This window comes from Camelus bactrianus, chromosome 32, assembly GCF_048773025.1.
Source record: "Camelus bactrianus isolate YW-2024 breed Bactrian camel chromosome 32, ASM4877302v1, whole genome shotgun sequence".
Lineage (NCBI taxonomy): Eukaryota > Metazoa > Chordata > Mammalia > Artiodactyla > Camelidae > Camelus > Camelus bactrianus.
In genome coordinates this window covers 4,306,237-4,332,599 of record NC_133570.1, presented here as the reverse complement: position 1 = coordinate 4,332,599, position 26,363 = coordinate 4,306,237, and the positions used below count along the sequence as shown (strand labels likewise).

The 26,363-nt window shown below is 48.6% G+C and overlaps 2 protein-coding genes, 1 long non-coding RNA gene and 5 other non-coding genes across 8 annotated transcripts in view; 2 read left to right on the top strand and 6 right to left on the bottom strand.

The window, feature by feature from the left end:
* Positions 1 to 1,598: 1,598 nt before the first annotated feature.
* UBC (ubiquitin C) lies at positions 1,599 to 4,502 on the bottom strand. The gene is made up of 2 exons (XM_074356422.1): positions 4,345 to 4,502; positions 1,599 to 3,500 (listed from the first exon to the last, which is right to left on the bottom strand). The coding sequence occupies exon 2, from the start codon at positions 3,495 to 3,497 to the stop codon at positions 1,668 to 1,670; it is 1,830 nt and encodes a 609-aa protein (XP_074212523.1). The 5' UTR covers positions 3,498 to 3,500; positions 4,345 to 4,502; the 3' UTR covers positions 1,599 to 1,667.
* A 227-nt stretch (positions 4,503 to 4,729) lies between these two features.
* On the top strand, positions 4,730 to 13,942 carry LOC123612701 (uncharacterized). Its single transcript, XR_006719983.2, has 3 exons — positions 4,730 to 7,458; positions 8,774 to 8,840; positions 13,522 to 13,942. It is a non-coding gene; the product is annotated as an uncharacterized LOC123612701 (long non-coding RNA).
* TRNAA-UGC (transfer RNA alanine (anticodon UGC)) lies at positions 9,924 to 9,995 on the bottom strand. Its single transcript has one exon. It is a non-coding gene; the product is annotated as a tRNA-Ala (tRNA).
* On the bottom strand, positions 12,983 to 13,054 carry TRNAD-GUC (transfer RNA aspartic acid (anticodon GUC)). Its single transcript has one exon. It is a non-coding gene; the product is annotated as a tRNA-Asp (tRNA).
* On the bottom strand, positions 13,543 to 13,615 carry TRNAF-GAA (transfer RNA phenylalanine (anticodon GAA)). Its single transcript has one exon. It is a non-coding gene; the product is annotated as a tRNA-Phe (tRNA).
* Positions 13,943 to 19,855: 5,913 nt separating the features above from the next.
* TRNAD-GUC (transfer RNA aspartic acid (anticodon GUC)) lies at positions 19,856 to 19,927 on the bottom strand. The gene has a single exon. It is a non-coding gene; the product is annotated as a tRNA-Asp (tRNA).
* Positions 19,928 to 20,179: 252 nt separating this feature from the next.
* On the top strand, positions 20,180 to 20,251 carry TRNAA-UGC (transfer RNA alanine (anticodon UGC)). Its single transcript has one exon. It is a non-coding gene; the product is annotated as a tRNA-Ala (tRNA).
* Positions 20,252 to 22,034: 1,783 nt separating this feature from the next.
* Positions 22,035 to 26,363, bottom strand: part of DHX37 (DEAH-box helicase 37) — a 30,165-nt gene continuing 25,836 nt past the window's right edge. Inside the window, exons 21-27 of the mRNA XM_074355846.1 lie at positions 25,633 to 25,805; positions 24,813 to 24,927; positions 24,556 to 24,693; positions 24,273 to 24,367; positions 24,105 to 24,178; positions 22,757 to 22,854; positions 22,035 to 22,603 (exon numbers count right to left, since the gene is read on the bottom strand). Of these exons, the coding sequence (XP_074211947.1) occupies positions 22,518 to 22,603; positions 22,757 to 22,854; positions 24,105 to 24,178; positions 24,273 to 24,367; positions 24,556 to 24,693; positions 24,813 to 24,927; positions 25,633 to 25,805 (779 nt within the window). The 3' untranslated portion in view covers positions 22,035 to 22,517. The remainder of the gene's footprint in view (positions 22,604 to 22,756; positions 22,855 to 24,104; positions 24,179 to 24,272; positions 24,368 to 24,555; positions 24,694 to 24,812; positions 24,928 to 25,632; positions 25,806 to 26,363) is intronic.

Sequence of the window (26,363 nt, the reverse complement as noted above, 5' to 3'; positions counted from 1 at the left end):
TGTGAGTTCTCCATTGAGCATGCCCACCACAACACCCACACAGCTTTATCAGACTGATGCTCTAAGGCTCCAATGCCAAGATTCTTCTGACTGTGCAGCAGACACAGGCCCTGTTTCTTAGGGCACGCTGGGCTGTAGCAATGAGATGAGCTGGACTCATGTTCTCAAGTGTTAATCAGCCACTGAACCTCTCACATTTGAAGACTTTTAAATTATTACCACTGACCTAGGAACCTTGCAAAGCATGTCCAGCATAGTGGCCATTTTTCTCCCTTTTTAAAAATCTTTTCCTTTTATTTTTAATAAAGGTACTAGAGATTGAACCTGGGTCCTCATGCACACTAAGCATGAGCTCTGCCACTGAGCTACACCCATCACCTAAGTGGTCATTTTCAATATGCTATTGAGGTTTTTCCCCCTATGCTGTGACCACTCATTTTTAATAAGCACCAAACTTACTTAAAAACTACTCACATAGTGACTGGACGTGGTTAGTTGCTGGTGTAGTTCTAGCGATTCTTGTAACGTTGCTCCTCGATCAATGTTGATTCGCGTGGGTGAGTCCTGGAAATCCATGTACTCGTGTCAACAAAGTTAGAAACCACCGTAACTAATGGACTTGCCTAAGATTTATGGATTTCTCAAATGGCATTTTCTAGTTTTGATTCCTAAAGCTAGGACTTAAAACTGTTGACTTTAGCTATTTTAGAACTGTTAGTAACACACAATTTCCTCTACATACAAGTTGTATATGGATACCCTAAAGTAGGAGGGTGAGGGTAGAAGTCAGAGTGAGGTTCTTGTCAGAAAACCACCCCTTGTTTCATTTTTCCATGGGCCTCTGATTTCAGGGGTGCCTACCAACCAGTGCTAAGTCCGTGTATTAAACCAGCTTCCTCACAACTTCTACCTTTGCCTCTAGTTATGACTATGATACTTAACGATAGCACCTGATTGGGTAAATGTCACTACTGTAAAAGACCAAAAGCTTCACCCACTAATTGTACAAACCCGTCTATAAGCACATGAAATTAAGGAATCCTGACATTTCAGCAACAGTTATGACAATTGCTTGAATTCTCTTAAGCAAAAACTAAATTTGTAAACTTTATAGCATAATGCCTAATAAGGAGGCACTTAATAAAAATTAAAGTCACCCTTTTTAAAAAGGAATCTGGTCAAGTGACAACTTTCATTTGAATGACAAAATTCAACTCCACATGAATTTAAACAGAGCTATATAATACTGAAGCTATTTTCAGCAGGTTCCCTTCCAACCACTCCCACCCGCTAATACTTTCTCCCTGCTGGCATTCCAGAAACTCTCCCACTCCCGGGTACCAAATCCAAACTCAGTATTTTTAAAGTCAATGGTTTAAAAGTATATCTACATACGTGTATGTGGAGAAACCTAATGGCAACCTCCAAATTTATCTAGCTTTCATACTCATACATACAGTTCTATATATTAATGCCACCTTTTATTGGTATTTCTTACCTCCTAGTTGATCTGGTAGATCAAAGACCTGACTCCTCACATCCCACCCTAATGGGGAACAACCTTCCTTAAACAGTTATTAAATAAATAAATCACAATATTTGGGAATGCAACAACTTTATTGAAAGAAAAGTGCAATGAAATTTGCCAAAAGCTTAAATGGGAGAATTTAGACACCTCCCCTTAAGCGCAGGACCAAGTGCAGAGTGGATTCCTTCTGGATGTTGTAGTCAGACAGGGTGCGCCCATCTTCCAGCTGTTTCCCAGCAAAGATCAACCTCTGCTGGTCTGGGGGGATGCCCTCCTTGTCTTGGATCTTCGCCTTGACGTTCTCGATGGTGTCACTGGGCTCCACCTCCAGGGTGATGGTCTTACCCGTCAAGGTCTTCACGAAGATCTGCATGCCCCCTCTGAGACGCAGGACCAGGTGCAGGGTGGACTCTTTCTGGATGTTGTAGTCAGACAGGGTGCGCCCATCTTCCAGCTGTTTCCCGGCAAAGATCAACCTCTGCTGGTCTGGGGGGATGCCCTCCTTGTCTTGGATCTTCGCCTTGACGTTCTCGATGGTGTCACTGGGCTCCACCTCCAGGGTGATGGTCTTACCCGTCAAGGTCTTCACGAAGATCTGCATGCCCCCTCTGAGACGCAGGACCAGGTGCAGGGTGGACTCTTTCTGGATGTTGTAGTCAGACAGGGTGCGCCCATCTTCCAGCTGTTTCCCGGCAAAGATCAACCTCTGCTGGTCTGGGGGGATGCCCTCCTTGTCTTGGATCTTCGCCTTGACGTTCTCGATGGTGTCACTGGGCTCCACCTCCAGGGTGATGGTCTTACCCGTCAAGGTCTTCACGAAGATCTGCATGCCCCCTCTGAGACGCAGGACCAGGTGCAGGGTGGACTCCTTCTGGATGTTGTAGTCAGACAGGGTGCGCCCATCTTCCAGCTGTTTCCCAGCAAAGATCAACCTCTGCTGGTCTGGGGGGATGCCCTCCTTGTCTTGGATCTTCGCCTTGACGTTCTCGATGGTGTCACTGGGCTCCACCTCCAGGGTGATGGTCTTACCCGTCAAGGTCTTCACGAAGATCTGCATGCCCCCTCTGAGACGCAGGACCAGGTGCAGGGTGGACTCTTTCTGGATGTTGTAGTCAGACAGGGTGCGCCCATCTTCCAGCTGTTTCCCAGCAAAGATCAACCTCTGCTGGTCTGGGGGGATGCCCTCCTTGTCTTGGATCTTCGCCTTGACGTTCTCGATGGTGTCACTGGGCTCCACCTCCAGGGTGATGGTCTTACCCGTCAAGGTCTTCACGAAGATCTGCATGCCCCCTCTGAGACGCAGGACCAGGTGCAGGGTGGACTCTTTCTGGATGTTGTAGTCAGACAGGGTGCGCCCATCTTCCAGCTGTTTCCCGGCAAAGATCAACCTCTGCTGGTCTGGGGGGATGCCCTCCTTGTCTTGGATCTTCGCCTTGACGTTCTCGATGGTGTCACTGGGCTCCACCTCCAGGGTGATGGTCTTACCCGTCAAGGTCTTCACGAAGATCTGCATGCCCCCTCTGAGACGCAGGACCAGGTGCAGGGTGGACTCCTTCTGGATGTTGTAGTCAGACAGGGTGCGCCCATCTTCCAGCTGTTTCCCAGCAAAGATCAACCTCTGCTGGTCTGGGGGGATGCCCTCCTTGTCTTGGATCTTCGCCTTGACGTTCTCGATGGTGTCACTGGGCTCCACCTCCAGGGTGATGGTCTTACCCGTCAAGGTCTTCACAAAGATCTGCATGCCCCCTCTGAGACGCAGGACCAGGTGCAGGGTGGACTCTTTCTGGATGTTGTAGTCAGACAGGGTGCGCCCATCTTCCAGCTGTTTCCCGGCAAAGATCAACCTCTGCTGGTCTGGGGGGATGCCCTCTTTTTCTTGGATCTTCCCCTTGACATTCTCGATGGTGTCACTGGGCTCCACCTCCAGGGTGATGGTCTTACCCGTCAAGGTCTTCACGAAGATCTGCATTGTCTGTTAGAACAAAAAGACAACACACAAAAAACCCCCAGAGTTCAGCAGGTAAGTCACAGACTAATACACTGTAAGTGCTAAAAACTGAAGTATCACTTTGTACTAGCCAAGGAACTAACTTGCCTAAAATAACCTGACAGGTTTGACAAAAAAGCTCAAAAGCAAGCAAAGTTTCAAACACTTGAGAGAAAAGCACGGAAACCTGAGCCAAGTAAATTCGCGGGTCTCACTTATCCCCCCCCCCTCACTGGATGTCTTTCCCCTGTCAACACAGCAGCGTCTACCCTGGCCCAAACCCTGTGTCCCGCGACTGTGAAAAAATCTCCCTACATACACAGCGGCAGGTGGCCCCACCCTCGATTATGAGCCCACATAAGGGGGTGACGTCTTGTAACCGCTACGGGGAGCAGGTCCCTCCCCCCAGAGCGGATGCCGCATGCCTCACTGGCACTGGCAGTTAATGTTCCTTCACCGGGACAGGAAGCCGAGTTCTCGCGCCTGTCAACTGACGAAACATTAGACTCCCCCACACACTGCCCAACACCGTCCAACAAAAAGCTGAGCCCCGCCGCCGCTGAGGCCTTCCGGGCCTCCCGCGTGTCCTCCCCTCGACCCGCTACAGTCGCTCTCCCACCTCAGAGCCCGCTTCATCGTCCGGCTTCTGCCACGAAGAAACTAGGGACGACCGCCATTTTGCTGCGTTCCTCCCCCTCAGGGCCGCCCTGTTTGAGGCGCCCTGGCGACTCAAAGCCTCGGCTGTCCCTCCGCCCGCGGCGGGGAAGTCGACCTCCCGCCCCCCCCCCCCCCCCCCGCCAAGACCCATCCAGCCCAGACCCCTCCTCACCAAGCGGCGGTGGACGCAGCGAAGACAGAAGAAACGCAGCTAAACTCCCGGGCCTGACGGAACTGCCTGCGCCACACCCGGCGCTACCTTATATAGTCATCGGTAATGCAGCTCCGGTAGATCCCTCCGCAGAAAAGCCGAGAAGGGACTACTTTTCGCACCACTTCCTGCCCTCTGAAGAGAAAAGCGGTCCCCCAGAATCATCTAATCCGACTCACAAAATGCTATCCTATGAAGACTGGGCTTTGGGGCTGAATCTGGTGGGCTCCGGGTGGCCGACCTGAACGGCTGCGCGGAGGGATCAGCGAGCTCGTTGAGCGCTGCGTACGCTGACGTGGCCTGCGCGGGACTTGCGGGAGGGGGCGGGGTGGCGCGGGAGGTGGGAAAACCCGGCGCGGAGTCCACGGGCGTCCGGAGCGGGCTGTCTCCGCAGCCCGGCCCCCACGCCCCCTCCCCGCAGCCCCGACGGGCCCCGTCGTTCGCGGTCCCGCCCTGGGCGGGCCGGGGTCGGGCCGAGTGCCTGACGCAGGCCGGCGCTCCCCTCGCGCGCACCCCGCCCCGCTCCTCTCCCCCCACCCGCGAAAGCGAGGGGGTCTTAATTCTGGGTCTCTTTTAAGATAACGATAGTGTGTCTGTTTCCCCGAACTCTCGGGTCACCCCCAGCCCGTCGTGAGGGCTCCCCGGGGGCCCGGCCCATCCCCCACCGGGCGGGCAGCCGGACTGGACGAATGATTCGACAAATCTCAGCCTCCGGCCGAGACCCAGGGCCCACCTCAGCCGGGCGGGACCCGCAGGAGCAAAAATAAGTTTCCAAGGAAGAAATGTCTCTGGCAGGTCTGCATTGAATCTTGAAAGACGGAAATTCCACACAACTGTGTAAAAGTCCGCGCTGGACCTGAAAGCTGACAGAACTTTCCAGATTGTTCTTCAGCCTTCCTATTTTGTGCTTGGCTAGAAACAGGGAGGCATCAGGATTTCAATTCTGCTGGCATTTAGCTGAGCTCAGAAATCAGAAATCAAACCAATTAAGCCTGAGATTTTTTTAAAGGCACTAAAAAAAATAAAAGTAATAAAATAAATAATTAAAGTAAGTAAAAGTGAAAAATAAAAAGGCACTAATTGAATCTAAGGTCTGTATATTCCTGGGGGAAGATAATTAATATCCCAAGTATGAAATTTAGTTCTACAGGCAAATTACATTTCGATGAAAGAGAAAAAGAGCAGCCAGATCCCTTCCATTTTTGTGACAATCTAGTTTGTGATCTCTATACATTGTTTCTTCAGCATATTTTTTAAGTGTTTTCAAATATGTGAACATGATGAAAACTTAAAAGAACTTTTTTGAAGTTTACAGGAAAAACCTCTCTTACGCCCTCTATTTCCCCAGCCACTGTTCTTGCTGGACTTTATAGAAATATTCCTTATTTCTACAAATGAGAGGAGGATGTTTTTAATTTTCACTTTTAAAGCCTTCAAAAAATGTGTATATATGCAAAAGCTGACTAAATACTGGTCTGCCATTAGGAAAAGACTACATTCCTGTTTGAAATTACGAACATCATATTATTTAAACATTATACTTAAAATGTGAATCAAAACAAAACTATGTATTTCCTTTGGTAACCTATGTATTTATGGAAAAGCTCTGACAGGGTTCAAAGCCGATTTTAACCTCTGTCATTGTTAGCATTCTTCAGAGAATGAATTTATTACTGGGAAATTAAAATGAATAATAAAAATAAAGTGTCATTTTTCAGGTTAGCCAGAGACCTGAGTGACTTCCAATACAGATACTTGTGAAGGTTATTTCTAAATTTCTGGAAAGAGACTTTAAAGGAACAGAAAATTCAGGCTCTTCATAAGGTTTTTTACCTCCCTAAATGTCAGAAGTTTCCAGAAGAACTCGAAGCTGACGGTCTTTCTCAGGTGACCAGGCCTGGCTTCTGACCGCACCCTGTTTGCTCTGGGCTGTTCCTTTGCCTGCAAGCCTCGTGACGCATGTTGTTTAAAGGCTGAGTCACGAGCTTTGTGACATAGCTTTTTTCAGAGTCCAAAAGATACAGAGCAAAACAGACCTGATTTCAGGCCCAGAGGAGGGAGAGAAGGAGAAAGGGGGGGGGGGGGGAGGAGAGGCTCAGAGAGTGGGGAACGGGCTGGGGTTATCTCCAAAGGGAAAGCAGAATTCTTATGAGCTGAGAACACTGATGTTGCCTCTGGTGGAAAAAAAAAAAAATCTCTGTGGAACCCCTGCAGCCCCTAACTTAAGTCCAACAGTGGGTTTTGTCAAAGCAAATAGAAATAAACATTTGTCCAAGGGCACTGAGGGGAGGAGGGAGCGGAAAATGACCTTCCCAAAGAGAAGAGGCTGCGGTTTTTCTAGACCAGCGTGGCTCTCAGCTCTGAGTGATTTGGCCCCTCAGTGGACATTTGGCAATGTCTGGAGGCCTCTTTGGTTGTCACAACTGTGATGTTGGGGGTGAGGGGTGCCACTAGCACCCTTGCAATGTCCTACAATGGACAGTCCGCCACAATACAGAATTACTCGGCCCCCAAGTCAGGAATGCATTGGGCTGACAAGCCCTGCCCTACTGTTGTTGTCACAACTGCTTTTCTCTTTGCTGAGAAGGGCTCCCAGAGTCTAAATGTCCCACTTGGACTCAGGAACTCGGGAATCGGGTATCAAGTCACGCTCCTAAACCTAAAATCCCCTGACCTAGAATGCGGTGTGCTAGAACAGGCCAGAAGCAGGATGAGTCATTGGATCCATTTTGAGTTCCTTCCACCCACTGATCCGTCCTTTGCAGGCGCCCCAGAAGGGATTGCTTCAGAGCTGGCACCAATGGAAGTGTGACAGAGGCCCAGCAACACGGCGGGATTGGCGGGCAGGGTGAACACGTGATGGGCTGAGCTCACAAAGGGCCTGGGTGGTGGGCTGCTGGGGGTTGGACTGGTGCCTGTTTGTCTGCCTGCTTTTCCTCCTCCCCCCAAAGGATTCAGTTCCCTGGAGGTCATAACCTTGTGTGGGACTTAACTCAGCATCATGAGAATGTGCACATAATGACCAGCAAACATTTTTCTCCCAAGAGAAAAGGTGAACTCAGCGGAGTGAGAAAGGTTTGCTCGCTTTGTCATCGGTTATATAACCGTAAAAGGAAGTCAAAGGAATCTGCAGCTTAGAGGGGAGGGGGTGAGAAGCCCTGGGGACTGGTCCTTTTCCTGTATTTGCATTGTGCGGCAGAACACAAACTGCTCCAGCTGAAAAATATACCATTTCATCCCCCACCAGTCAGAAAATCAGACTGAAGTTCCGGTCCCCAAATCTGTCTAGTTTAGGAACCTGAAGTAGTCAGCTGTTGGGTCTTTGTTTTGTTTTTGGTTTTTAAGTTGTTGTTTTTAAATTGTGGCAAAATACACATAACATAAAATGTACCATCTTACCCATTTTCAAGTGTATAGTTCAGTAGTGTTTAGTACATTGTAGAGGAGGGGAAAATAGTTTTCCTTTTACCCTTCTGAGTTCTTAGCTCAGACCCCCTGTAATGAAAGATTAAAAAGAGAAAAATAAATATCTAAGAGTTTATTTAAACATTCACATTTCATGTATACCTGGGAGATATCCCAGGGGGAAAATGTGTCACTCAAAGAGGTGGCTTTAGAATTATGCTTAAATACTATCTTAATAGGGAACGGTGAAGGGGATGGTGGCCTCTTAATGGAGAGTAAGTAATTTCTACTGGGAGAAAACAATAGTTGGAGATACCTGACAGTTTGTGACAAAGTTTGATGTCAACTACAGTTTCTTTGGTTGGTGAGACTCCCAGGGAGGGACTCTTATGACCATTGAATTCCTTTTTAAAGGGTCTGTCTTTGGGTGGATGAACAGAGTTCAGCGAAAATTTCCCCTCTGCATTTGCTGTTTTTCAAGTGCCAACAGCTCAAAATAATATCAAAGTGGCACGTCTTGGGGTGGCTTATTCTGCTACCCTTTAATTTCACACTGTTGTGCAGTTACCACCACCATCCACCTCCGCTCTTCTTGCAAAACTGAAGCTCTGTACCCATTAAGCACTAACTCCTAACTCCCCCCACCCTCAGCCCCTGGCAGCCACCCTTCTACCTTCTACCTCTATGAATTTGACTAGTCTTGGTACCTCATGTAATGGGTTTTGTTTTTCTACTTGTGAAATAAAATCTGATTATTGAAAAAACATTTTTTTCAAAGAGTCATAGCCTTTCTAGAAAGCGCCATTACCCTGCACAAGCCTTGCTGTTTCCTCTTATGGTGTTTTTCCCTTGTCACTGAACTATTAGGAATACTTAATTATAATATACAAAGTAAAACAGAAGCTTATGACTAGTTTCATGTTAGGCCTGATAATTTTAGAAATAACCTCAACGTTTTGTGCTCTTAAAACCTGTTGACATTTAGGGAGAAATAACCTTCAGGGAAGTGCATTCCAGGCGGGAGCTGTCACCAGTACTCCACCACCCAACTGGTGAGTCATTTCACAAACTTCAGTTTCATCTCAAAAACAAAGGCTGTGCTGAGTCAGGACCCTCCAGTTCTAAGCTGAGATGTTTTTATGATTTAAAACATGAGGTCAAATCAAATACAAGATAGGATTTGATGGATGCGGAATTCATGATTACTGCAAAGAACTGAACCCATGGAGTGTAACAGGATCCATTCTTTTAATAAGATATCTTTTATTTTTAATGATAAGGTACTGGGTATAAATGAAGGTATAAACAGTCAGTGCCCCACAGCCACGCATGCATTCCCTCCTGGCCTGTTGCTGATGAAGCAGGAAGCAAAATCTCACCTGCCAGGGCTGCTGGTTTCCTTTTGGGTGGCTTCCTCTGAAAATGGTTGTTAGCGACAGCATAAATACAGGGCAATGGCCAGCACAGACACTCAGACCTTTGAGTGACGTCCATGTTTGCCCTCTGATAGCCAGGAATGAGTCACCCGGCCTCTAGGCCTTTTCCTGCCAGGACACGTAGGGGAAAAAAATCCCTAAATGATCACTGTCACTTTTGCCATGGTTTCAATCATCAAGTGCTTTCACATTTTTCTGCTGTCTGCTTCCATTTGCCTCTTCTAACAAAAGGACGTTTGGAGTGTTAGGGGTTTCAAGAAGGACAGATCACGCCAGGGTGACAGTCCCACCTCCAGGTCACAATTACATTCACGGTGCTTGTCCGATGACCATGTGCAGAAAAGAAAAAAAAAATTCTGTTTACAAACCAAAAACAGACTCACAGACATAGAAAACAAACTGTGGTTACCCAAGGAGAAAGGGTGGGGAGTGCTAAATTAGGAGTTGGGGATTAACATGTATACACCACTAACTATAAAATAGATGAACAGCAAGGATCTAATGTAGAGCACAGGGAACTATATTCAATTTCTTGTAGTAACATATAATTGGAGAAAAATCTGAAAAGAAAATATATATGTATGTATGTGTATAACTGAATCACTTTGATGTACACTTGAAACTAATTGTTAATCAACAACACTTCAATAAAAAAAAAAAACAAAAAAAAAAAAACCAAGAAACCCAGAAAGGGAATAGTGGAGATGCCGGGGATCGAACCCGGGGCCTCATACATGCAAAGCATGCGCTCTACCACTGAGCTACATCCCCCTCCCTTTTCCTCCTCTTTTCTGAAATTCTTTGCTATAGTCTATTCTTAAAATTTTTGGCTTTTTCTGGGGGTGGGGGTATAGCTCAGTTGGTAGAGCGCATGCTGAGCATGCATTGAGGTACTTGGTTCAATTCCCAGTACCTCCATTTGAAAAAGAAAAAAAAAAAAAATAGAGAAACCAAAATGAAAAAAAAAAAAAAAAAATTAGAACAATGGTGGCACTGGGAATCGAACCCGCGCCTCATACACGCAAAAGCATGAGTTCTACCATTGAGCTACATCCCCTCCCCTTTTATACCACTTCCTGCAGCTCTCTGCTATGATAGTCTATTCGTAAGACTTTTGGTTTTTTCTAAATTAAAAATTTGTGTATTTAAATGGGTGTTAGGGTTTAGCAAAAGCAAACCGAAGCAAAGCGTTGTGTATTTCCCAACTAGGCTCGTCCTTCATAGCTTTACAGCCGAACTACTAGCTGACACCAGAACCAAGGAACAAAGGGAGACAGACCTATTCTTTTTAAATTTTTTAAAATTGAAGTATAGTTGACTTACAATGTTGTGTCAGTTTCTGGTGTACAGCAGAGTGATTCAGTTATACATATATCTTATTTTTCCTATTCTTTTTCATTATAGGTTATTACAAGATAGTGAATAGAGTTCGTGCTATACAGTAAGACCTTGTTATTTATGTATTTTATATATAGTAGTGTGTACATGCTAATCCCAAACTCCTAATTTATCCCTCCCCTCCTTTCCCCTTTGGTACCCGTAAGTTCTTCTATGGAGACAGACCAGTTCTTGAATGTTGCTCCTCACAGCCAGTCAAGAAGAAAAGGAGAATAAAAGAGTTTCTTTCCAATAAATAAGGGTGTTCGTTGCCCGTCCACCCAGAAATCTCTGGTTTCCTGTTTTTTAAAACCATTCCAATCGTTGGTGACTTTGAGGTTTACAAGACCTTTTTATTCTGCCACAAGAACTCTGAATATAAAAATGAGCAAATTAAGAAGAAACAGATCCAGCCCTCACCCCTCCCCAAATCATGGCTTAAACGCTGAGACAAGAATCTTTTTGCAATAGTTCACTGAAAGGGGCCATTTCTTAACTGCCAGCACCTGTCCCTTCCAGAGTGCTCAAGCAGCACCCAGGGGAGAGAAGTCACAATGAGTATGGGGTGTCCTTCGAGTCACCAGAGGGCCACTCAATGGTGAAGGAACAGGTGAGAGGCAAGGAGAACACAGAAAACTGAGGCTGCATCTCCTTCCACCAGCACTTGACATTTCCTGGCAGGAAACAGAGTCACTATGATGGAGAGAACTCACCCCAAAATGTCCTGCCACCTAAGTCCCTGCTTAATGATCTCCCTTACACTCTGCTGATGTCTGAAACCCTGCCCAGTAAAGTCCCCAGTGAGCTGGTGCTCGGGTCACTGGACCCAGCAGCTGGGATTTCAGTATGTCACCTCTCTGGGCCTCATCTGTGAAATGGAGATTTGAACAGTACCTACGTGATAGGGTGGGCGTGAGCACGGAGTAAGTTACACGTAGAGGGTTTAGAACAGTGCCGGGTTCGAGGCCCGTGCTCTGGAACGCGAGTTCTCATGATTACAGAATCTGTTATTACATGAACTCCAGCGAAGGGTCCCTCATATTCACCCTAGGCGTGAACTGACCCTTTGCTGATGCTGCTTTGGTGAAACAGAGAAAGAGCAGGAGGGCGATGGGGTGAGGTGTGGAATGGGGCCCATCGAAAGCATCCTCTGTCCTTGTTCCCCTAGTTCAAGGGATCGGCCTTGACAGAGACCTCAGCCACTGAAAGAAAGGTGGATGGCCCCAGATGGGCGTACCTTGGACATGGTTTGGGAGCAAGCTAAGGGGCTATAGTCGGTTCAGCAGGTGCCCTGCGTGCTTTCTTGCCAGACTGTTCTGCTCCAAACAAACCCGATTATGTTTCTTTTCTGCGTAAAACTTAGAATCAAATCCATCCTCCTAACTGTGGCCTTTAAGGCCCTCTGTGATCTGGCCTCTGTTCACTTCTCTAATGTCCCTCCCTTACCCCTCTCCTCCTCCTCACGGGCACTCTAGCCACATCTGCCTCCTTGCTGTTCCTCAAACATGCCAGGCTCCTGTGCACCTCAGAGCCTTTGCACTTGCCCTTCCCTTTGCCTGGAATGCTGTTCCCCAGATCTTCTCATGATTGCCTCCTCCTCATTGTCCAGGCCCTCAGAAAGGCCTTCCTGGCCACCTCTCTAAAGGGGCATGTGAATCCCACACATTCCCTGTCACATCCCTTTTCATTTGTTTTGTTTTTCTGCATTTATTACTCTGAGAACCTGTTTTTATACTATTTGCTGACTGTCTGTGTCCCTCACTTGGTCGTAAGCTCAGTAGGCAAGGGCCTTGTCTATGTGTTTCCTGCCATATCCGCAGTGCCTGGAACAGTGCCTGGCACATAATAAGTATTCAGTAAATATTTGTGGAATTAATGTGAAAAAAATAAATGAACAGACAAATGAATGAAGAATAGGAGCCTGGAAGGAAGATAGCTATATTCAGGAAGCTGAGTCTGCAATTGAATTAAGACAAGAAAAAGTTTCAATTTGGAATGTTCCTTTCTCCTGTCTCAAATCCATAAAGATTTTCTGAGGCCAGAGCAAGATATAAGATGATGGTATATTTGCAGCGGAATGAGCATTTCCTGGCCTTAGGAGTTGATAGTCTTATTCTGGGAAGTGATCAGATAAACCAAACACTCCGCAGTGCTGACCGCCTGCAGGAAGGTTTGCAGAAAGTCTTTCATTTTCTCTTAACCGTGTGTGACATTATGTGACATGAGGGAGCTAGTACATGACTGGGATCAAGCAAGCCAATCGCCGGACCAAACCCCGCTTGCTTGACAGGTTTCTCCTTTTCGAGAAGAGTAAGGAATTTTTATGAAAGTGGAAGAATTTGGGAGAGAAATGAAAACACACCGAGGTTAAAAGAAGCAGCCTCCCCGTCGGGGAATCGAACCCCGGTCTCCCGCGTGACAGGCGGGGATACTCACCACTATACTAACGAGGACTAGCTCTCGGAAAGCACTTTCAATACTCTTCTTAAAGGTGTACTCAGCTTTCCCAAAATACAAACATGTTCCGAATGATTAAATGTTTGATATTTTCCTACAAAACTAAAGTAGGAAAAGTCCCATTTTATTTAATTCCATTTTAAGAGGCCTTTTCCTGGTCGGTCCATGATGTAGCCCTCAGGGTTCAAAGAGGAGAAATTAACAAACTGCAAAAATTAGTCTAACAGATGTCTACAAACAACAGCTGTCTAACAGGGGTTAAGTGTTTTATGAAACAAAAGAAACGGAGTCATGAAAAACCTGGCAGATTTCTCCAGTCGGGGGCGGGGGCGGGGGGATTGAGAGGAAGTTTCCATACCGTTTGATACTGCTCACAGCCTGTTTCAAATAAAGAAAGTAAAACCCCTTTATAAATTGAGGGGAAAAAAAAAATCACTCTACCTTGTTTTCACCCGTCACATAGTGGGGAAAAGAAAACACCAGTTGCCGAAACCCGGGATCGAACCAGGGACCTTTAGATCTTCAGTCTAACGCTCTCCCAACTGAGCTATTTCGGCGGCTGCTGGCGCTGGGGTGCGCTTTTGTCCTCCTTGTCGTCTAACTGCCGTGGGTCCTCGACGTGGTAATCCGGTGCCGCGAGACCAGAATCAGCAGGAGTGCGTGACTGCCCGGCTAGCCCCGCCCCCGCCCCGCCCCTCTCGTCCTTCATCACCACCGCCTCCGGGAAGGCTTCCCTGATCACCCCTCCCAACGCGACCCCAGCACTTTATTGTTTACTGTTAGCTTAGGTATTGTTTTCCTTGTCCATTATCTGTCACCCAAGGTGGGAGGGTGACGGACCCATGAGGGGCAAGGAAGTCTTCTGCCTCGGTCACTGTCGTCTCCCTCAAAGCCTACAACAGCACCTGGCACCCAATAGGTGCTTTCAAAATATTTGTTGAATTGACTTAAATAAATGAATTGAATGAACGAATCCTACCTGGCTCAGAGGTCTGCTTTCTCGAGTTCCCTTCTCTGTGCAAAGGTGTAGATCCCCAAGCAGCCCAAGGGGTGGCAGGGATGCTGACTACACTGAGGCATGTAGGAGGACGCATGGGCCAGAATGTGGCTTTCCTTTGGGCAATGAGTGACCCAGATCCGGCCTCCAAGCAAGGCACCTGCTTAGCCTCAAGACTCTAAGAAATCAACAGGTCAGCAGGTTTGGCTCCCTCTGCTTTCCTGTCCTTCGGGAAATGAGTGGGTGGGGAGCGTTGTCTGGGAGAGCAAGTAGGAAGGTAGGTCCCTCATGATGTGAAATCATTTAAAAAAAAGAAGTGTTTGCCAAGCACCTATGTGACCCTCTGACTCAGTCACCAGTACAGTAACAAAATAGTTCTTTATAATAGAAATGCTAAGAAGCAAAATAAATCGTAGTGATGGGGTGGAATACCTGGGATGGGGGCAGTAAGAGAAGACGAGGGCTGAGAAGATTTGGAGAATGAAGAGCTGGTTGAGGAAGAGCCTCTGGGATGGTGGCAACAACTGATGAAAAGGCCCTGAGGCTGAAACACGGGGTGAGGGGCAGTTGTAGGACTAGAAAGAAAGTCAGTGTGGAAGCGGTGAAGAGGGTGAGGGGGAGAGAACAGGAAGCAAGGACACAGAGGTGGGCAGAGGCCAGATCTCGCTGACCTTGAAGGCCAAAGTGAAGGGTTTGTAGTTCTTTCTGTGTTGGAGAGCCGCCGGGGAGTGAGTGATGGTATGATTTACGTCTTAAAGCCTCCCCTGGCTGCTGTATGGAAAATGAACAGGATGGGCTAAAATGGCAGCAGGGAGACCAGTGAGGTGGCTCCTGGAATAGTCTGGGCGGGAGCTGACGGTGTCTTAGAGCTGGGAGGCAGTGGAGGGCTTGGTGAAGGGATGGACTTGGGTTAGGGTTTGGAAGGCGGGCAGGACATGTTGATGGATTTGACGTGAAGAATAAGGGGAAGGAAGGGATGAAGGATGACACCCAAGGGTTGCCTGGGCAACTGGGTGGATGGTGGATGCCCTTGACCCTGGGCAGGAGCACTGCTGAGTGAGTAAGGGCATCAGGACATCTGTCACAGACATGTTCCATTTCGAGATGCCCATTAGACTTCCAAATGGGAACACAGAGCCAGCCAATTTCCTGAGCTTCCTGGAGCAAACCAGAGACCTCTAAACGTCTCCAGCCCCAACATTATGGGCCAAACTGTGTCACTTCCTCCACATTGATATGCTAAAGCCCTAACCCCCAGTATCCCAGAATATGACTGCATGTGGAAATAGGACCTTTAAAGAGGTCATTAAGTTTTAATTTCAGGTGAGTCCTAATCTGGTATGACTGGTATCCTTCTAAGAAGAGGAGAAACACAGACAGCAGAGCAACATGTCAAGACACAGCAAGGAGGCAGCTCTCGGCAAGCCATGGAGAGAGGCCTCAGAAGAAACCAAACGGGGGGTGCCTTGATCTCAGACTTCTGGCCTCCAGAAGTATGAGGGAATAAATCTCTGTTGTTTAAGCCACTCAGTCTGTGGTGTTTTGTTTTGGAAGCCCTAACCCATGAATGTGCCCAGGCTGGAATATACCTGCCCATCCTAACATTTATTGTGGCTGGATATTCCTCCTTGGGGGGAAGATTTCTGATTTAAAAGTTCTGGGAGAAAGAGATTTTTGTCTTCCTTCTGGAATCCTTGGCCCCATTTCCGTTGAAAATTTTGAAGATTCTCCTGCAGAGGCCTTGCAGATGGCCTTTTGTGAGGTACAGTCCAGTGTGTTCATTTCTGATATGGAAGTCAGGTGTGGCTAAATCCAGCTGCAAACAGCCAGGCTGGCAGTGCAGCATACCCAGCTTTGAGCCTTGGAGAGAAGGAACTGGTTTTGATGTCCATCCATACCTGAGTGTACAGTGACCCCAAGGCAAACGTGTGCTCTGAAAATGTCATTTACGTCATTAAAAACTGAGGTCAAACACCACCCCAGTCTCATGAGCACTGTTAATACTTTAATAAATTGCTTATTCACTTTGTTTTGTTTCCCCATAATTTTTTTCCCAAATCATTCAGTTCATACAACCTGTCCCCTCTTTTTCTCACTTAATAATAATACATCAGCTCAATGCCTAGCACATCGGAGGCTCGCAATAAATCCTCGTTGCATAAATGAGTTACAAGATCTTAATTACTGTGTTAGTCCCCTGGGGCTGCCATAACGAATGACTACAAACGGGGTGGGGGGGAGGGTGCTTAAAGCAACAGAAATTTATTCTCTCATAGTTCTGCATAGCAGAATTCCAAAATCAAGGATAGGCAGGGTGGGTTCCTTCTGGAGGTCCTGAGGGTGGTACCTCCCTGGCGGTTGCTGGCAATCTTGATTTATAGATGATCCTTCCATCTCTGCTGGGTCTTCACATGGCCGCGATGTCTCTCTGTGATGATCTCGTCTCAAGATCCTTACTGTTATTACACCTGGCAAGTACCCTTATTTCAAGTAAGGTCACATTCCTAGATTCTGGGTGGACGCATCTTGTGGGGGCTATTATCCAACCCCCTACCATTACTATCACATTATTTTTATGACTTGATTTTTTTATCAAAAAATGTGCAATATCAAGAACCATGGAAAAGTATGAAGATATGAGGCTAATAAACACCCATATTCCTCTGCTGACAGACAGCCGTCACTGACAGCAGTTTAACATCGTTTCAAACCTCTCTTTATGGACATCTACAGAAACATGGAGATAATTTTTATTAAAATGAGATCATATTCTACATTCTAACAAAAAGCATCAACATTAATTTTATTTTAATTAAAAAGAATGAAAAGAAATCATAAATGAAATGGAAGGAATTCCTGAACTTCACATAAATATTTTCTTCACCCCCAAGACAAATTAGTTTCTACTCAGTTCTTCTGTATTAAGCAAAAAGATAATGAAAAAAATTTAAGCAAGTGGAGGCATTTTAAAAAATTCACATTGATTTAAATGGCCATGTCCGGTTCTATCACCAATACAGAGTAACCCATTTAACTGCGGATATTTGGGTTGTTTGCATATAGGCTTTTCCTTTTGTGTTTAAAATTTGTTTCGAGCTGAATTCATCAGCTTTCTCAGGCTTACTCAACTTTGAGTGGCATCAGCTGCTAATACACCTGAAAGAAGATCGTGTCCTAAGACAGCGTGTGTGAAGATGATGTTTGCAAAATCATATCATAAAGTGAACCATTTCAGAGTGAACAATTTGGTGGCATTTAGCATATTCACAATATCATCATGCAACTGCCACCTCTATCGAGTTGCAACACATTTCGTCCCCTCCAGAGGACACCTACACCTATCAGCAGTCCCTCCCCATTTGCCCTCCTCCCAGCCCTCTGGCAACCGCCAATCTGCTTTGTCTCTAGGAGTTTGGTCATTAACAAACAAGTGGTAGAGCATGTGCTTAAAATATATGAAGCCCTGGGTTCAATTCCTTCAAGGAAAAAACCAAACAACAACGTTTATTAATATTATAGGCCAAAAACGGTAACTTCTGTTTTACTTCCCTTTATTTAAATACTTGTAAGAGTAAATCTTTCCCATATATTTTGTTAACACTTGTTAATATTTTTCCTACTCTGTCAGTTCTTTCATTGCTTGTTGACTGTTAACTATTGGTATTTTAGGATTTTTCTTAATGATTTGAATGAATTACTTCAATAATAAAGAATATTAATCCTTTTCCAGAGTTTCTGAAATATTTTCTACAGACACCAATGTAATACATGTATACAGTTAACAAAAAATAATATTTAAAGACTTGTAATGCAGAAAACATCTTTTCCATTTTTTCAGTAAAGTCTGGCAAGGCCTCTGGAATCCTTTTTTCTTTTTTTTAATTGAAGTAGAATCAGTTACAATGTGTCAATTTCTGGTGTACAGCACAATGTCCCAGTCATGGCTATACATACATATATTTCTTTTTATATCCTTTTTCATTAAAGGTTATTACAAGATATTGAATAGAGTTCCCTGTGCTATACAGAAGAAACTTGTTTTTTTTTTTAAATATATATAGTGGCTAACATTTGCAAATCTGAAACTCCAAAACTTACCCCTTCTCACCCTCTTTCCCCTGGTAACCATCAGATTGTGCAATCCTTTTATGATGACTGATAGTTCGATGTGCTGCTGTACATCCTTTAGAGTTTAATCTCTTTTACTTTTTTAAAATACATATACCTTTTAAGTCCATCAGGATGTTATTTCCGCACACATAAGATGAGAGTCTAAATAGGTATTTTTAATGTAAAAGAGACAGTTCTTGATCCAAAATATTGGATCCAAGTTATTGATTAGATGTTTCATAGTTTCAAGATTTCAATCAAACACAAGGAAGTGTAAAGAAGAGAGAGACAAGAAAAGATCAATAAACTCCCTGCTCATATAAATCCTGCAGGTATTAAAAAAAAAAGAAGATGAAGTATAAGGTTTAAAAATCATCATAATAATAAAAATATGTGAACAAATATATGCATATATATGCATGACAGGGATATTGTGCTGCACACCAGAGACTGACATATTGTAACTGACTGTACTTTAATTAAAAATAAATAAATAAATAAGTAAATAAACAAACAAAAAAATTATAATAGTTGCGAGGAGCAGAGAAGGAAAGACTTTCCCCCTCCCCACCGAGGCTGATATATTTATGCTCATGCGTAACTGAAAAACTGTGCTCTACACTGGAAATTGACACAACATTGTAAACTGATAACAATAAAAAAATGTTTAAAAAAAAAAAAGAGAAAGGGGAGGATGCAGTAAAGGATTTTAGGAAAGACATAATGGGCCATAGAAGAGTAAATGATACCCCGTGACAAAGTCCGTCTGGGTAAGGTGTCCACCACTAGGCTGCTGTCAAGTGACTGGGGTCAGTCTTCCCGATTGGGGAAACTCCCGGAGAAGGGACTCTACGGCTCCTGAGTTCTTCGTGGAGGATCTGTCTTTGGGCAGAGGGGGAGTTCCGTGAAAGCGTCTCTCTGCAGCTGCTGTTTTTCAAGTGGGGATAGCTCAAAATAATCAGTACACCAAAGTGGCACGTCCTGAACTCCTTCAGGAGCCAGGGGGCGCCCGACTGTTGCTTTTCACGAAAGCGTGATTGTTCTTTAAAAATAATTAAAAAATTTTTTTAAATGATATAAGTGTATAATTTTGGTAAAAATTGAGTAAGGAAGAAAGGAAGGAAGAGAGAGAGTGAATACTAATACTAATAATAAAAAAGAATAAAATTCAAGCAGTCCAGAAAGGTAAAGAATGGAAAGTTGGAGTCTCACCACATCCCAGTCCTTCCCAGAGGTAACCAGTGTCTAGACTAGACTGTGATTTGTGTGCCCTTGGACAAGTTTCTGGGTCCTCTCTCTGTGCCTGCATTTCATCTGTCTGATGTGTGACAGGTTAAATGACTGCGCAGGTGGAAGCGCTTGTGAATACTGCCCAGTACCTGAGGGGAGCTATATAATGTTAGCTATAGTTGTCGTCACTGTGATCTGATCAGAAATATAAGTATGAATACACGCACCTTATATATTTATGCTTTAGTAAAAGTGGATCTCTAGGTCCCACTGCTGAGTACCCAGCTTTCCCCACCAGCAATTTCTGCGATAGAAAGGTATCCTTCACAGGCGCCCGTGTTTACGCGGATACTAGAACAACGGTGACACATACGACCTCATACATTTATCTGTAGGTCATGGAGAGTTCTGGAAAAGATGCCTTAAACGTATTTGTGTGTGGTTAAAAGCATCATCCAGCCTCCCCGTCGGGGAATCGAACCCCGGTCTCCCGCGTGACAGGCGGGGATACTCACCACTATACTAACGAGGACAAGCTGCGCTAGGGGTTCTACCGCTGGACTCATATAGAAATAGTTTTCCAGATGCTGCATCCATCCACTCTGGATTCTGGTCTCCACAGGCGCAGTACCGGTCGCCCCTGGCCGGCGGACTTCCTGGGACCCGAAGAAATCTGCTTGAGTTGATGAAGGTGCTAAACATTCAGAACGGAAGGAACGTATTGAAAAGGAGCGAAGACGCCACTTCCTACATCTCCAGTCCGAGAAGGAGCTGTCACTAGTCAGGGGATGTAGCTCAGTGGTAGAGCGCATGCTTTGCATGTATGAGGCCCCGGGTTCAATCCCCGGCATCTCCACTTTATGCTGTTTTATTTTTTTCCCCATCTAAGTCACAGTTACAGCACCAGAAGTGAGAACAGGGAGGGGAACCCAAATTCCCCCCGTGAGCCAGCCTAAAACGCGAGCTCGGTTGGAGAGGGCGGCACTTGCAAACGCCTCCGGTCTCAATCACAAGACGCCCATATCCCCCTCCCCTGGAGATTCGGGCTCAGGTCAGCAGTGAGCGGCATTTTCAAACACTCCTAGTGATTTTTGTCATCAAGCAATTACAAAACACTGAATTTCTAAGGAGGATTTTGCAACTGGCCGCTCATTCAGTGACTCCTGAGCCCCTAGTGCCAAGAAATGTGGACACCTTGAGCACCTACTGGGTGCCCAGGTAGTGTCAAATACACTTGTATCCCCAGATTAGACAAGCAGGGTTTCTCAGCTCTCCTGGACTTGATATTCCAGTTTAGGAAACTAGCTGTAAGTTTTACGAAGACAGTAAATAGTGATGAGATGAAGACTGAAGGGAGAGGATGTGGGGTCTGCGGTAGATAAACTGTCAGGGAGGCCTGTCTGCAGAAATAGAGGACATGGCAGGTGCAAAGGCCCTGAGGTTGAACAGGAGGCAGGGGTGGGGTTGTGTGTGTGAGGAGACGACTTTGTTGAAGGGACAGGAAAAAAGCCCTGTGCACGTTTAGTGAATGAGGGTAGGAGGGGGTCGAACTTTCCAAAACCCTGGAAAGCCTGATGCAGGGGAATGACATCGTAAGATACAGGTTTTAAGACTCCCTCTGGCTGCCATGTGGAGAATACATCAGAGGCCAGCAGGGAGGATGAGACCAGTGAGGAAGCCACTGCAGTGGCTCAGGCAGGAGTTGGTGGAGTCTTGCTGGGGGGGGGGGGGGGCACAGCAGTTGGAGGTGGGGAGCACAGGGGGGTTCTGGACCAATTCTGGAGGTGCTCTTGCAGATGGCTTGGATGTGGAGTAGGGGAGACCTCCTACTTTGGGGGCACACTTGGGTTAATGGTCAGATTGTGGAGAAAGTGAAGTTTTAGAATATTTAACATGTATCCTTGTTGTTTTGTCTTACATGTGTATTTATATTATGTAATTTATGCGTTTATATTATACTAGCACAAACTGATACAGGAAAAATACCTAATTAGAAGTGAGAGAAAATCTTAACACCAAAATGGTGGAAGATTCAACTCCCAGTTGGCCTTGAGGATTGAGAAGGCGGGAGGTTTGACTTCTAGGGGAACTTGAGCTTCAATATATGCTCATTGTAACATATTAGCATGATAAATAACACGCCCACAGGTGCCATGACAGTCCCAAGGCTGACCACAAAAGGTCAAAGAGTGGGCGGTGGCCTACTTCCTGGGAATCCCAGCCCCTTCCTCAGGTTGTTGGAATGCCCCACTTGTTGGCCTGTGAAGCTACCAAGCCCATAAAAACTGGCAACACCACACCTCATGGCCGCCTCTCCCACTCCCTCCTCTTCGGAGACGGCCCGCACCCTGTCTATGGAGTGTGTACCTACTTGTACTTCAACCTGAGCACCCAACCCCCACAACTCATGGCCTTTCTCTTGCCTTATACTCTATGCAGTATGTATCTCTCTAAATAAATCTACCCTCACTAAAAAAAAAAAGTGAAAATCATCTTCTACAGGCTCACCACTAACATGTTCATGAGCATCCACCCAGATTAATTTCCACATCGCGCGCGTGCGTGCGTGTGTGTGCATGTGCATGTGTGGCAGGGGGGTGGAGATTCGCTAGAAGGACTCAGTAGACTCAGCGGACGGCTGCTATCACAGCTAAGGTTTATTACACCCACATAGCCGGAGGGGAGCTGACCCTCGGGGAGGAGGTGCCCCACTCCACAGGAGGAGACGCAAGCCCTGGGGGCCCTCCCTGGCTGGGGACACCACATGCCCAGGGAGTGGGGAGCCCGCTCCTGCTCTCCACTGCTTCGCCCTCCAGCCCTGCTGCTCTGCAAGGGACTAATGTAGTCCACAGAGCACATTCAAAATGGGACCAGTCTGTGGATAAAACTGCTATCCACCCTGTAATCAGTAGTTACAAAAGTCAGCCCTGGGGTCAGACTGCCCAGAGTAGCTGCAAGCTGTGTCCAGAATTGAGCCGAGATGAATGAGGGTGTCTAGGGGATCGACCTGCCTCCCAGGAGCAGTCTGGAGCCGGGGTGCCCAGGCTGGGAACCGGCTGCTGCCAGCCCCCTGGGTCCTCAGGCCAGCCCTTAGCCCCGCAGGCAGGCGGGCCCACACTGGGTCAGCGGTCAGGGGTGGGCGGCCATGCTTTCTCGACGTCGGCGTGCATGGCCTGTGGGAGCCACTCGCAGTACTCAGCCATCAGGTCTGCAGGGACGGAAGGGAGGACAGTCAGAATGGCTCTGGGCCTGGCCACCCTCTGCAGGGCAGATCCTCCCTCTGACCCTGGGTTCCCTCGGTGGCCCCATCCTGCCCCCTCCCAACCCGTGGCTTGGGGGCACCCGCCCTGCCCAAACTCACACTTGGGGTTTTTCCTCCAAGCAGCCAGCAAGGCATCTCGGCAGTTGGCTCTCTCGGCAACAAGGGCTCTCAGGAGGCTCTCTGTCCTGGGCTGCAGCCTGTGGGCGGGGATGCAGGACATGGACCATCACGAATCCCTCACGCTGGCCACTGCCTGGCTTGTCCTGCCCAGGACGACCCCTTCCGTCCAACATGCTGGGGGTGTTGGCCGGGTGGAGCCTCCCACCACCTGGGTCTTGGCTGACTCTGATCCGCCCACCCAGGCTGCTTCTGCACATGGCGCTCGTCCCATCGGAAGCCTTTCTCCAGACTTGTGCCTGGCTCACAGCCCTGCCTCCCCTTAATCTGCTCAGTCAGGCTCTCCTGACGCCCCATCCCCACGTCCTGCTTTGTCCCTTCACGGCTGCATCACCAGCTGCCACGTATACTAGTTGTTCTGTTGAATGTCAACCTCTCTGCACTGGACTGTCCCCGCAGGAGAGGGTCATGGCTCTGTCCCAGTGTGAGAACGTGTCCGGCGCAGAGCAGATATTTAAGACCAACCACCGAGGGGAAGACTCGGTGGGCGGGGGCGCCTGGACCCACACCCCCATCCCGAGGCCCGGGGGCGCTGGTGTGTGTGCGCATGCGTGCCTGCCTGATTCCTGCACCCTAACCCCTGGCACTGTCTAGGATGCCAGCTCCAGGAAGAGGGAGGCATCTCCTTGGGGCTGGAGCCTGTGCAGAAAGAAAGAAAGTGGAGGGGCAGGGATAGGAGGCGACCAGGAGGAAGAGAAGGCGGGGGGCTGAGGACTGGGGGGGATTGGGGTGGCTATGTGCTCAGCTGGCAGAAGCCCTCAGGGGCTCAGGTGCACAGGATGCCTCCTGCTGGCACCTGGCAGCTCTACAGTGGGTTGACCTGTATCTCTCCAAAGGTCCACGTCCACCCAGAACCTCAGAATGTGACCTTATTTAGAAAGAAGGTCTTCGCAGGCATAATTAAGATGAGGCCACAGTGGAGAAGGCGAGCCCTGAATCCAACGACTAGAGTCCTCATAAGAAGAAGAAGAGTGAACACAGAGAAGAGGGAAGGTCACGAGAAGACAGCGGCAGACGGGAGTGATGTGGCCATAGGCCAAGAAACTCTGGAGCCACTGGGGGCTGGAAGCGGAAGGAAGCACCCTTCCCTGTAGCGGAGGGAGCACAGCCCTGCTGACACTTTTATTTTGAACTTCTGGCCACAAATTTGAGAGAACAAATGTTTTAAGCCTCTCAGTTGGCAGGAATTTGTTCCAGCAGCCCCAGGACATCAACACCAGCTCCCTCCACCATCGCTTGCCCGCCCCGGTGCTCCCGGGAAAGCCTGTACCTGGCCCACGTCTTCAGCATTGTGCTGGGGCTAGACAGCAAACAGCGCTTGTACGAGGCCAGCTTGTGGAAGACCTGGGGAGAGACCACAGAATGGGGTGAGGGGTCCGGAGCTCACGTCCCACCCACGGTGCCACGGAAGGGAACGAGGGAGCCGCTGGCTGCCTACCTGCCCCTCCAGCAGAACCCGGGCGAAGTGCTTGTAGCAATCGATGCCCTCCGGAAAATCCACCTGGACTGCGGGGAGCGGCCAGCCGACGCGATCTGGAGCAACGCAGCTGGTGGGTAAGGGCCTCGAGGGAGTCCCACAGCCCTTCAGTCCCGTCCCTGCCCCAAGGGGGCCTGCAGTCTGACACCACCTGGGAGGGACATACACACTTCCCAGGGCACACAGGATGCAGGACAGTGTGTCTACTGGAGCCCAAGGCCACCGGGAAGCCATCCCAACTCACAGAACACGCTGGCCCGGTGACACAGCACCCGTCCCTTCTCGGGGCAGTAGGTGGGGGGTGGCTCCTCCAGAGGCTTGTCAAACTGGCAGTAGGAAGGCAGCAGGACCGGGATCCACTGGACCTCCACAGTCGAGACACCTGTGGACCCGACAGACAGGGTGGGGTTCAGCAAGGGGCTCGTGGGTTCTCCCTCCACGGTCCCAGAGACGCAGCTCGCCAGAGCCATGGGGGTCAGGAGGGGCCGGCCCCCAGGCTACCTTTCATGTACATCTTGGTGGTCTCCACTATCTCCTGGTAAACCACAAACTCGGGGAGTTCCTTGAAGAGGACGGAGCTGGGGTGGATGAAGACGGGGTCATCGAGGAGGGGGGTCTGCGAGAGAGGCGGTGGGTGGGCATGAGTTGGGGAGACAAACGAGCACCAGGCGAGACTAACCCACGAGGATCCAGTTACAGCACAGTCAGCATGGCTACACCAACAAGGTGTCCGCACAACCAAGCAGGGGTCCTGCCAAGCGGGACCCGCCTCCAACACGTGGCGCTGAGAGGAGGAAGCTAGACCAAGAGGCCACACAGTGTAGGGTCTCATTTACGTGAAACGTGTGGAACAGCAGATCCGTAGAGACAGCAGATTCACGAGGTGAGATTTGCAGAAAATGGGGAGCGACTGCAATGGGGACAGGGTGTCTTTTCAGGGTAATGGAAATGTTCTGAAGTTAACTGTGGTGATGGCCATACCGCTCTGTGAACAGACCAAAACCCCGGAACTGCACGCTTCACAGCGCTGAGTTGTATGGGATGTGACTTCTATCTCCGTTAAATGGAGCTGGGGCGAGGCTATCACCCCAAGGGGGAGTGACTGCACTGTCCGCCCCACACTGGTGCTCGGTGGGAGCTTCCCCAGAGCCCGCAGGACCCGTGACCGAGGAGGACAGGCCCACACAGATCCAAGGGCCCTCCCCTGGCTGCCCTGTGCTGGGACGTGGGACAGACGGAGGGCAGGGAGCGGGAGCACGGCGGGGTGGGGAGCCCGGGCGCGGCGACCAGCAGGCGGCCCGTCCCCCAGCCCGCGTCCTACCTTGTAGGCGTTCTTCCACTTGTCGTCCAGCAGGTCCTCGCTCTGGACCCGGCGGGCCAGGTGGTCACCCAGGCCAGCCGTCACGATCTGCCGCAGGTAGGTCACTTGGCTCTCGGAAGGCGGCTGCATCTTGGGGTCCACGAAGAGCCCAGCCTCGGGGCACACGGCATTGACTGCGGGGAGAGCCAGGGGTGAGGACGGCGAGGCTGGGGCTGGCTTCGCCCGGCCTCCTGGAAGGTCCCGCACCACTCAGGGCAGAGCTCTGGCCTCAGCCACCTGCTTAACTCAGCCACTTCCGACTGAGGCCGCCAGGGGAGACGAGGACCCAGCAGGGCAGAACCAGCGGCCCACCCATACCTACGTCTGCCTCTCCTTAGGACAGGACCCAGTTCCTCTGTGGGCAGCAGACGGTGCTGCTACAGCCCGCACTTGGGTTCCCTGTTGGCCTTGGGGCAGGGAGCTCGCCCGCCCAGGAGACAGGAGGGACGGCCCCTCTGCACGGGACAGCATCAAGAGCACCTCCCCTCGAGCGCCGAGCGCTGCTGAGCCCAGGTGTAAGGTCCAGGGTGAGGCCTCATCCTTCTGCACGAGAGAAGGATGTAAAGCTCTGGGAGGCCTTGAGGGAAGGAGAAAGGAGACGGGGCTTCAGGCCCTGCTGCTGGGAGGGGCAGGGGGAAGACCGAGAGGCGCAGGACGGGGAAAGCAGGCAGGGAGAGTGCGCTTTCTGTTCT